Source organism: Saprolegnia parasitica (assembly GCF_000151545.1).
Source record: "Saprolegnia parasitica CBS 223.65 unplaced genomic scaffold supercont2.146, whole genome shotgun sequence".
Taxonomy (NCBI): Eukaryota; Oomycota; class Saprolegniomycetes; order Saprolegniales; family Saprolegniaceae; genus Saprolegnia; species Saprolegnia parasitica.
The window spans coordinates 1963-12040 of record NW_012156540.1 but is presented as its reverse complement, the minus strand read 5'-3'; the positions used below and the strand labels follow the sequence as shown (position 1 = coordinate 12040).

At 57.7% G+C, this 10078-nt stretch overlaps 5 protein-coding genes across 5 annotated transcripts in view; 4 read left to right on the top strand and 1 right to left on the bottom strand.

Moving 5' to 3' along the window:
* SPRG_22345 (hypothetical protein) overlaps nt 1-1451 on the top strand; it is a gene marked incomplete at both ends in the record, with an annotated part of 2046 nt that extends 595 nt beyond the window's left edge. The window contains 2 exon segments of the mRNA XM_012354122.1: nt 81-1345; nt 1364-1451. Of these exon segments, the coding sequence (XP_012209512.1) occupies nt 81-1345; nt 1364-1451 (1353 nt within the window).
* A 648-nt stretch (nt 1452-2099) lies between these two features.
* SPRG_14976 (hypothetical protein) lies at nt 2100-3348 on the top strand (the record flags this gene model as incomplete). Its single annotated transcript, XM_012354102.1, has 4 exons — nt 2100-2811; nt 2859-3026; nt 3087-3202; nt 3256-3348. The coding sequence occupies 4 exons, from the start codon at nt 2100-2102 to the stop codon at nt 3346-3348; spliced, it is 1089 nt and encodes a 362-aa protein (XP_012209492.1).
* Nucleotides 3349-3510: 162 nt separating this feature from the next.
* SPRG_14975 (hypothetical protein) lies at nt 3511-4360 on the bottom strand (the record flags this gene model as incomplete). Its single annotated transcript, XM_012354101.1, has 4 exons — nt 4252-4360; nt 4126-4184; nt 3740-4077; nt 3511-3690 (listed from the first exon to the last, which is right to left on the bottom strand). The coding sequence occupies exons 1-4, from the start codon at nt 4329-4331 to the stop codon at nt 3511-3513; spliced, it is 657 nt and encodes a 218-aa protein (XP_012209491.1). The 5' UTR covers nt 4332-4360.
* A 4-nt stretch (nt 4361-4364) lies between these two features.
* Nucleotides 4365-8730, top strand: SPRG_14974 (hypothetical protein). Its single transcript, XM_012354100.1, has 29 exons — nt 4365-4395; nt 4444-4485; nt 4536-4550; nt 4599-4693; nt 4736-4814; nt 4862-4946; nt 4998-5128; nt 5177-5366; nt 5417-5512; nt 5573-5702; nt 5751-5869; nt 5919-6065; nt 6121-6217; nt 6260-6341; nt 6388-6537; nt 6596-6618; nt 6675-6781; nt 6835-6961; nt 7018-7167; nt 7232-7331; nt 7377-7460; nt 7508-7533; nt 7579-7702; nt 7753-7878; nt 7928-8039; nt 8092-8120; nt 8173-8324; nt 8371-8503; nt 8551-8730. The coding sequence occupies exons 1-29, from the start codon at nt 4384-4386 to the stop codon at nt 8641-8643; spliced, it is 2856 nt and encodes a 951-aa protein (XP_012209490.1). The 5' UTR covers nt 4365-4383; the 3' UTR covers nt 8644-8730.
* An 809-nt stretch (nt 8731-9539) lies between these two features.
* SPRG_14973 (hypothetical protein) lies at nt 9540-10063 on the top strand (the record flags this gene model as incomplete). The annotated part of the gene is made up of 3 exons (XM_012354099.1): nt 9540-9692; nt 9733-9959; nt 10000-10063. Coding segments are annotated over 3 exons (444 nt in total), but the record flags the coding sequence as incomplete, so codon positions are not given.
* Nucleotides 10064-10078: the final 15 nt, after the last annotated feature.

Sequence of the window (10078 nt, the reverse complement as noted above, 5' to 3'; positions counted from 1 at the left end):
ATCACGAGTCTTGGGGGCGCCATTGCGTCTCCGCCGTCGGCTTGGCTTGCGTGCTCCTCGGCTTGCTTTGCATTGACGAGACGAGCGCGTTTCCCGGCTACTATGCGCTGCTCCCGACAATCGGGGCGACGCTTTTGATTGCCGCCGGCGCCGACGCAAGTGTCAACACATACCTTCTCAGCAACCGCGTCGCCGTCTACGTCGGCAAGATCAGCTACTGCCTCTACCTCTGGCACTGGCCGCTCCTCGTCTTCGCGATCGAGCGGTACCCGGACGTGACGAGCCGTCCGTTCTACATGCAGCCGATCACGATGCTGCTGCTCAGCGTCGTCTTGAGCGTCGCGACGTACGAAGACCTCGAGGGACGACTCCGGCGGCACCACTCCAAGTGGGTCACGCCACTTCTCGTGGTTGGCATGATGGCAATCGCGGTGGTCGCCGGTTGCGCCTACACGAACCCGGCAAGCTTCTCCGCCACCGAGATTGAGATCGCCAACGCATCGCCGCTTGGCGATGCGACGTCGCTCAATGGGACGGCAGTAACGACAGTGATACAAGCCAAGCAAGCCATGGCCGACGACAACTGGAACTTTGGCACGACCAGTTGTGCGCCTGACGCTCTTTACATCACCGCCGCCACGGCATCGGTGCCGTTTCCGTTTAACGACGCTCTCTTGGCGGAATATCCAGAACGCTGCGAGGTGATCAACCCGGGGCACGAAGCGGACGGCACGCTTGTCGTTCTCGGGGACTCGCACGCCGACATGTCGGTGCCCCGGTTCATGCAGCTCTTTGACGATGCAACCGCGTCCAAGACGCCGTTTCCGACGATCGTCTTCAAGGACCGATGGGCGCGTGCGATGCTGCCGTGCCGCCCCGAGTTTGCAGAAAACATGCACATGCTCGCAACGGTCAAGCCGCAAGCCGTCCTCCTCGCCGTGCATTGGATCCAGTATCTCAACCCGGGTGCACCAAAGGACCAGGTGTATACAGACCCGCCCAAGTGCTGCGTGTACGATTTTATAGCGTGCAAGGAGCAAAACACAGACGACGTGCGCCATATCTTTCAGTCGCTCCAAGCCGAGCTGCTCAAGCTCTCACGCCTCGGCATCAAGGTATTTGTCGTCGACCAGAGCCCTGAGTACCCGCAGATGGTGCCCGACACGTGGGTCAGTGGCACCAGCGTCAAGGTGCCGGCGCCAATTAGTCGGTCGGCGTTTCGTAAAGAGAAAGCGTGGTTCCTCGACCCGCTTCACGCCGCTGTGAAAGCCGCGAACGCGACGCTGCTTGACTACGCCGACAACTACTCGAACGGCGACACGGTCCTGCTCACGGACGCGACGGGGTATCCGACCATGTGTAGTGGCAACCACTTGAACACGCGCACAACGCGAGCGCACTTGACCATCTTGGATCAAGTTGTTGCAGCCGCACGGACGTCTGCACTGTAATTGTGTCCAGTCGATCGCAGACAGTGTTGTGGTTCCTGTCCTAGATTACTGGGGACCCTGCGGCTATGGATTTCACAATGCTAGAAGATCTACTTTGTATCTTTTGCACCTAGTTTAAAGTCTCATTGATGTACTCGCCAAGTGTCTCCTTCCTCTTGCCTTCCTCGCTCACACCGTCTTCGGCGTGCAGCATAGCGGCATCAACAAACAGGGCAGTGCGATGTCTCAAGCTGTCAATAAGTCAGAAGTAGCGTATTGCTTCTAGTCGACCAGCAGTGTTTACATGGGGCTGAGAGCGTCGGTTCCCACTTGGGCTCCTAGCGAACGACTCCTTCAGCAACGGAATGCATGTACTCTGGCATTGTACTTCGTCCGATCAAACAAAACCATGTGCTTGGCTGCGTTGTCGACGATTTGATGGACATATTGTCTGCGCCAGTGTCTGCGCATGGGCGCAGGAGCTTGTGAAGGACCTCGTTCACTTGTGCCAACAATGTGCAATCAACCGACCTCTGATGGATTTTTTGACCAATCCGGTGGCACTATTTTCTATTATTGACCAATGGCATCACCTTATTTCGAGCAATCAACTGACTATTTTCGAGATATGGACCAATCACAGGTCAGGCGACGGTGCGGCTTAGGACGATGCACAGCGCTGAAGACCTCGCCGAGCTTGCGGCGGCCATTGCGCATGTCCAGCAGACGCTGGCGCGGTTGCAGTCCAAGGAAGAGACGGACGCGCTCATGGTCGACGTCGAGCGGCGCATCGACGCCGGCGCCAGCACCGAAGACCTTCTCGTGCTGGACCTCGACGCCTTTCCGCGGACCCGCGCGCTCTGGGCCAAGCTCGGGCCCGCGCTGCCAACAGAGCTCTTGGAGGCCTTTGCAGCGTACAAGACAGCGTACGCCCTCGAGAAGGCAAAGGCGACCGAGGATGTTGCGCCGCCAGCAAAACACGATGCCCCAACCGTCGACGGACCTGCTCCTGCCGCCGAGGCGCCGTCACCTGCCTCCATTGAGGCACTATCCGACGCAGCAGCCAGCCAAGACGAAGAGCCACTTCTGGAAGAAGTTGCGCCTGCAGAGGAGGACCATGCGGTCACGGCGCCGCCATCGACGGACGAGCGCGAGGTGATGGAGTGCTCTGAGGACGTGGACGGAGCCGGCGACACGCAAGACGACGACATCATTTCGCAAACACCGCAAGACGAGAGCGAGCCTCCGACGCCCGATGAGCCCATGGCCTCGGCGCCGATAGTCGAGACACCGGAGCGCAAGCTCTCGGATGCCAAAGAAGCGAGCAGCAGCAACCACAACACGCCGCAGCGCGCGTCGTCTCGCATTCGCGGCCGCGCCGGTACACCTACCCTTTCTGACCATGACTATACGATGCTGGTATAATAGATACCCAAGCGGTGGCGTCGCCCAAAGCGTCCAAGCGGCCGGTGGCCGCGACGGACGACGTCGACAGCGAGTCGGATGTCGTCCCACTCGTGCATCTCCGCAAGCGGTCAGCGCCGACCACGCCAAAGGGCGATGCCAAGTCGAGCGAGTCCGAGTCGCCACCCAAGCGTACGGCTTGCATGATTGCCGCAATTTGCATGTCATTTATCGGTCGCATTTATTCGGCAGGTGCCTCTGGCCGGGCGTCGCGGACCAAGGCGCCGCCCAAAGACCCCACGCCGCCGGCTCGATCGTCGGCGCGGAAAGAAACAAAAGCCAAAAAGGGCGCCAAGAAGGTGATCGAAGTACGGACCAGTGGCAATCTCTCTCGTTGAGAAAAGACTCAAGACAGAGTTAGGACGAGAGCGAAGAATCGGAAGTCACACCGTCACGGCGCAAGTCGACGCGGCGCGTCGCGACGCGGAAGCGCAAGATCAACGACAGCGACTAACTCGACACTCATCCTTGTTGATATCACTTAATGGCCAACATAACGATTCGATTGTACCTACTCTGCGTGTTCCGACAGCTTTCAACCACTCAGGGCCAAAGGGACTCACTCTTTTTCAAATCAAAATGACAAGACAAGATCTGCGTCGAGATCGTAGTGTCACTAGCCTTTCATAGCGAGGTGTTCGTGGACCCAGGACTTAAACGCGCTCAGCTGCATCTCGGCGAGGCAGTTGATGGACGGTGCGAGGATGAACGACCAGTCGCAGGACCTCCGGGTTTGAAACATGTGGCATTTCTTGATGGCTTCGTACGTGTCGATCGCATTGAGGCGCTGGCCCGGCTACGCATCCCACTCGAGGCCTTCGTGTAGCAGAAGAGACTCGTCGTACCGAGGCGCAGTCGGCTTTGGTAAAGAGGAGCCAAACGACGGGCGATGAAGCCAGCGACGCTGTCAGTGTTGAGAGGCGGTCGAGTTCCTCGGCGACGAGCGGGAACCGCAGCACATCACTCATGTCGATGCAAAAGCAGACGGCGGCGACATCGGTAGTGTGCTGCTGGTACCACAAGTGGCGTGCGTCTCGGTGGCCGGGCATGTCGAGGAGCTTGAACATGCGCCCATGGATGACCGTGGTCTTGACGCACGCCACTTTCGTCGGCGACGGCAGTGGCGGCGTCCACGACGACGGCTGTGCGGCCGTCGCCGTTGCGTTCGGGATACTCGCGAGGCCTGTACGCTCCATGGACAACTTGTCCACAAATGAGATGCGGCACCTACCGTAGACAAGGGCACTTTTGCCACTACCGTCGAGCCCCAGCAGCAAAATCGACTTGTCTCTACATACCACGTCATGAGACGCACTGAGAGAGAGAAGAGAGAGGGATAAAGTTTGTTTGTACTCACTCGGCTTTGCGGGTGCTCGTCAGGCTAAGCCGCCGAGACAGCTGGCTCGGGTGCACAGCCATCGAGCCCGTGTTGCCCATCCTGCGCGTCTTGAAACGTTTCAGTTCGTGTTGGAAACTGCAGCCAGCACCCATGTCGGACGACGTCGGTCGCGACAAGCTGCTTGCGTGATCTCATGCAAAATGACATTAGGAGGCGCGAAACAAACCGACCGACGACGCTCCTGATGCAGTGGTATGTGGCCTAAGCGTGTTGCTCGCGGTGTCATCGTGCGTGGGCGGTAGGACGACGCTAGCCCGGTACGCGCATGACACGGCGCACAAGGATTTTTGATGGCACGAACATAGTCGAGCGACTGGAAGGTGGGCGATACTGTGCTTGCAAAAGGCGAGGGCATGTCGCGGTACGAACGCGCTGAGATTCGCCGCGTTCACCGTGACGGGTACCATGGTATCCGCTCGACGAGGCCTTGGATTGAGCGTAGCACGGCGACGGTCGAGTACATCACGAGTGGCAAGACAGAAAAGCGCGTGGTCAAGCTCAAGCCCACAGAGCGCGACGAGGTAGAGGGAATGGTGAGTAGTAACACAACTCGATAGCAGCAAGCTAGAGAGACGATGCGAGCCCCCCCCGAGCCCCCCCGAGTGCATATACGGTCGGCCAGAACGTCCAAGTGCGCAATCTCGACAACCCCAGTTCTCTACCTCTCTCGTTTCCTTGGATATTTGTATAAAGGAGTATTGTAGGCGTCTATGACGACGCGACGATCACGCGACTGCATGCCTCGGGCGCCCACGTCGCTGTTCAATATACCAGCGACGGGCGGAGAGAAAAACAGGTTGACATGGCGCGTCTGCGTCCGCACGCTTCGCTTTGGGTAAGACAGCGTTCGAAGGGCAATACCTGGCCGCAACGCTTTTCCTAGCACCGGGTTCTTTGTGGTGCGTTCTCGCGTGCGCCGTCTTGGACCAAGATGCAACCGGTGCTCTTTCGAACCGTCCACGGAGCTCGCGTGTCGGGGCGCATTTTGCGTGTGCGCGACACGGACTGCGACATCCAGCACGACAGCGACAACGAGCATCTTTCCGAGCACGTGCCCCACGCCGCCATCTCGGGTGCGCATGACATTATTTGTGTTCAACTATCGCACGAGGATTTGGTCTAGCCAAGCGGTGGTGGCACACGGTGCGTCAGCCGTCGACGCGCTTTGCGATTCAAACCAAAGTCCGCTACACGGATGCGAAAGGGCGACTTCACATCGGTAAGCCTCGCCTTCCTAGAGGCGTACGACGAGTGCTCATGGGCGAAACATCATGGGTAGGCGTTGTCTGCAAGCGACGCACCAACAACACGTACGACATCCAACACGACAGCGACACGGAGACGACCGCCACCCGCATTGACGCTGCCGAGATGCAGCGCGTCTCGACGGCCTCGCTGTGGCTTGCCACGTACGAAGCGATTGATTTATTTTCTCGAATTTTGCGGTCTTTCTGTAGCTTGCAGCAGTGGTGCAGCGGCGCGATCGCAGTCGGCGCCCACGTTGAAGTGCGTCTCGGCAAGGTCGCACGGGATAGCGACAACGACGATGAGTGGACGCCTGGCATCGTTCGAAAAGGTAGAGTGGTAGGAAAGAAGTTATTTCGTTATGTGGACAATCTGTCTAGTGCGCGCGGACGGCAAGTACATGATTGCATACACGGACAAAGACGAGACGTCTCAAGTCGTTAAAGTGGCCGCAACCAATGTCCGTCGACCGCAACGCAACTGGACGACACTGCTTGCGATGCGCACGGCAACATCGTTTGAAGAAGGTACTGATATTGGTATTGTCTCATGCTGATGTTGGACATATGTGGTCCAATTTAGGCATGCGCGTCGAAGTGACGAGCGTCAACGATGACAAGGCGCGTGTTCGACCGGGCGAAATATTGCGCAAGCACCACGATGGTACCGTGAGTGTACGGTACGCAGAATCGAACCCCCGACCGATTGTCACGGGCCGCAGGTTCGACGACGGCAAGATTGAAAAGCACGTGCTCAGTAGCCGGCTTCGCTTCCTTGCATCGGCGCTGACGATTGGCACACGCGTAATGAGTGTGTATGTGTTTTCAGACATTTAGAGCAATGGACTAGGTGGATGTCGCGCTCGAGACAGATCACGCGGGTCTCTCGAACGTCGTCGCCACCGAAGGCGTCATTGTATGGGTGTACCGAGACCACTCGGGCGTTGTCTTGGAGATTACCGACGATCTTGGGGACGTGTCGATATCACCCGACGTGAGCGTATGTACATTATGGCTGATTGCTTTCGGTGCAAGGACTCAGTGGATATTGTCGGTAGGTATCTGCGCTACGGCTCCACGGGTACTAGTACATATTTCATTGTTACAAAACCGGCATGTTGCTGATACGAAACGTAGCCAGCGTCTTTCGACCCTTACCCTATCCGGGCACTCGGCGTCGCGGCTGGCAACCCTTTTCCTCAACACGGGCTTGGAAGCAATGATCTACATCTGGTTCCTCTTTGGTACGACATGTTTTCCATTCTACTCGGCTGTTCGAAGAATTGTGTACATGCAGGACTCGGTGCTGAGATGACAGAGGCCATCGATGTGCTTGGTGCGATCAACGCACCGCAGTGGAATGTCACGGCCGTCTACGCCACGCAGCGGCCTCTCGTACCTAACATGACCCTCTGCTTGGCAGCGTACGATAGTTTCGTACTAATATGGATTCGATGTGCTAACTGCGTTATTGGACTAGACATGGGTCGTTGGACGTCGCCTCGTCGAGCTGGCAGCTGCAGCAAAATTGGCTTATCGCACTTGTCGTTCTCAAGGGCGCTCTCTTCGCCGTCACGCTTGCACTCATGGGCTCTGTGCTCGGCACGCACTGCCAACTCGTGTGCCATCGGTGATTTTTCTCTATTTTTGTTTGTTTTGTTTCTTGGTCGGAAGCTGAGCGACAAGGAGCGTAGGCTTGTGGACCTTCGTACGTTTGCGAGTCAAGGCCGGTGGCAAGGCCGCCTTCATATCGTGATGCTGACCGCGCTCCTCGGTTCCAGTTTTACGCTGCTGGTATACGTTAGTGCTTGACGCTGATGACTGCATTGCGACGCGTAGTGCTATGGGTCGCTGCACAACCACTTGGTGGCCAAGTGCTTGGCCCCGCCCGTCACAATGGATGCGGTCAAGACGGCGTTTCAGGTGCATACGTGCGCCATAGGAGTCTGCCTTATTTTCGCGACAACTAGATTGCACCGTTTACGGTCCGCCCCGTGTACGACAACTTGTTATATACTCGAAAAACCATGAAGGTTGCTAGATACACGACCATTGTGGACCTGGTTCCGACGGTTGCGGCCACGGTCGTCTTTAATTTGTACCGCGGCGTGTGGCTCCTGCTCGTGCTGGCCGTGGCACCCGACCTGCTCTCTCGACTCCTCCTCGTATGTGGTACCGTTATGGACGGCAATTGTATTTGATTTTGAATTGATAGGCGATTCCGATGATTGCCGCAACTGCCTTTATGCTAGCATTGGGCCTCGCAGCGTGGACAGTCTTTCTACAGACGCAAGCCGCAACCATGCAAACGTCATTGGAAATGGACTTGACAACCAACCAAGTTGAACCCATGATGACATGCGATTGGCTCTCTCTCAATGCTTGTGTAGGACATGGCGGTATCGCTCGTCGTGGCGGCGGCGTGGTTTAGCTACGTTGTGGCGCTGCTGGTTGTACGGGCCGGCGCGCACTACCGGCTCGCAACCGTGCATCAGCGTCAAGGTAAAAATGATCGATCAAAGCTTAAACGATCACCGACACTTTCTTGTCCTAGGTACCATCATGGAGCCCTATGTGAGGAAGGTAAGGCATCAACGGACTCGAAGATTTTCGGTTGATACATGTAATGACGTAGGCGGAGCGAGGGACCTTTGGCGTTCGCGCCCAGGACGAAGCCAAGTGGGACCGCCTCGACCAGCTCCAGCTGCAAATCGGGCTCGTTGCTTCCATCTGCATCGAGTTTGTGTCGGGTCCCAGCATTGTCGTGCATCTTGGCCTCGTTCTGTGGTACCCTAACCCGATTCGATGGACCTGCGCGAGTACGTGGTCGTAGGTTGATCGTGGGCGGCGGCCTCGCGCAGGCCACCGGGCTTGTCGAGGGCCACCCGATCCTGGTGCTTGTCCTTCTCGCGTGCCTCTGGCTTGTGCTTTTGATCGGCGCGCTTCTCCTTGTGTGCTGTGTCAAGGTATACATTGACTTGTACACGTGGCAAATTGCACTTTTCTGGCATAGCGCACGGTGTGGTCGGGGCTACGGAAGGCCCGTCGACACGAACGGGTGGTCCCGCACGCCCAGCAGTACCAGCCCCGCGTCGTGCTACCATAGTAGACCGCTATCTTTTAGCACTGGATCTTGTATGGCATCGACGCGTCTCTCTAGCGTCCATAACCAACATATTTGAACAGAGCCATGCGACGTTTGCAAATGTATAGGGCCGTCGGCGTATAAGTCGCTAGCGTTTATACGTCAAGCAATGCCCTTATTTATGTTTTGTTTGGCGGGGAAAAAAATACAAGCTAACAGTAGAGCTCGACTGGACGAGCTCACATACAAACAACGTCGGCTCAAGCGTCGTCGGTCGCCCAGCAGCAACAACCCCACGCCTTGTCGCATCACCCGTCGGCTTGAGCGCACCGGTCGTCACTTTGAACAGAATCGACTGCTGCGTGAGCGCACGGCCCGTGTCTGGGAGGACCAGATCCGAGTACGGATCTTGGTGGGAACTCAACTCGGCAAGTACGACCCCTAACCCCATCACCCAATCAGCAGTACCCCTAACCAGCAATAAATAGTAAATTTCGGCGGCTACAGTATACTCCGTGCCGAGAACGACCTCGGGCGCCATCGGCTGGTACGTGTCAATGCCGCTGGTTACGGTCGACGCGTCCATCTCGCGCGAGGTGTCAAGTCGGTGAGCTTGGTGTCTTTGACCGAGTCGAGCAGGATAGTGAGATCGCGGTGGACGCTTGGCAGGTCGACCGTGTGGAGGTAGACAAGACCAACGACGGTGTTTTGGACGCAGAGAGCCTTGTCGCTCCAGGTGCACTCCCTTTTGCACCATCCCCGATATTTTTCACATTGCGTTGTTTTTATTTGACACATGTGTGAAACACCCGATCGACGTGCGCCATAGAACCTCTATAAATGCATACGCACCCAACCTCGCCATCGACTTTGAGAGTCGACGCCGGCAAGATCGGCGGCGGCGTGGCATTGCAGCGATGGCGTCCTTCGATGCGTTCGAGCTCCTCTCAGCGTGCTTGCATCTGAGTGCATTCGCCGGCGCCGTCATCCGCGACGTCGTGCGCTCGGGCCAAGACCTCGACATGGTCAACAAGGCCGACGGTGCCATCGTGCACTTCGATCCGCAGACGGTACGCCTGCGTCGCGACGACGCTTACGAGCCATCTGTAGGTGGCCGACCGCCGGGCGCAGCAGCGCATCGTCGAGTCGCTGCGCGGGCACTTTGGCCAGACGCTGCAGATCGTGGGCGAAGAAGGCGTGCTCGAGCCGCCGGTGCCCGAGGACGTCACGACACCGCACACGACGCTCGTGGCTGGTGCGTACGCGGCGCTGGCGGCGGCCGACCTCATTGTGTGGATCGATCCGCTCGACGGCACGCGCAAGTTCACAGAGCGTGCGTACGACCAAGTCTCGGTGCTCATTGGCCTCTCGCACAAGGGGGCGGCCGCTCGTTGGCGTCATGCACCTTCCGTTTGTCGGCAGCCACGGCACGACGTACTACGGTATGCTGCGCTTG

What these genes read in the sequence shown, in the direction of transcription:
- SPRG_14974 (XM_012354100.1), top strand. An exon ending in GATGGTACCGTGAGTGTACG is followed by an intron (nt 6,218 to 6,259) that starts GTACGCAGAATC and finishes CACGGGCCGCAG; the next exon opens with GTTCGACGACGGCAAGATTG. An exon ending in CATCTTGGCCTCGTTCTGTG is followed by an intron (nt 8,325 to 8,370) that starts GTACCCTAACCC and finishes ACGTGGTCGTAG; the next exon opens with GTTGATCGTGGGCGGCGGCC.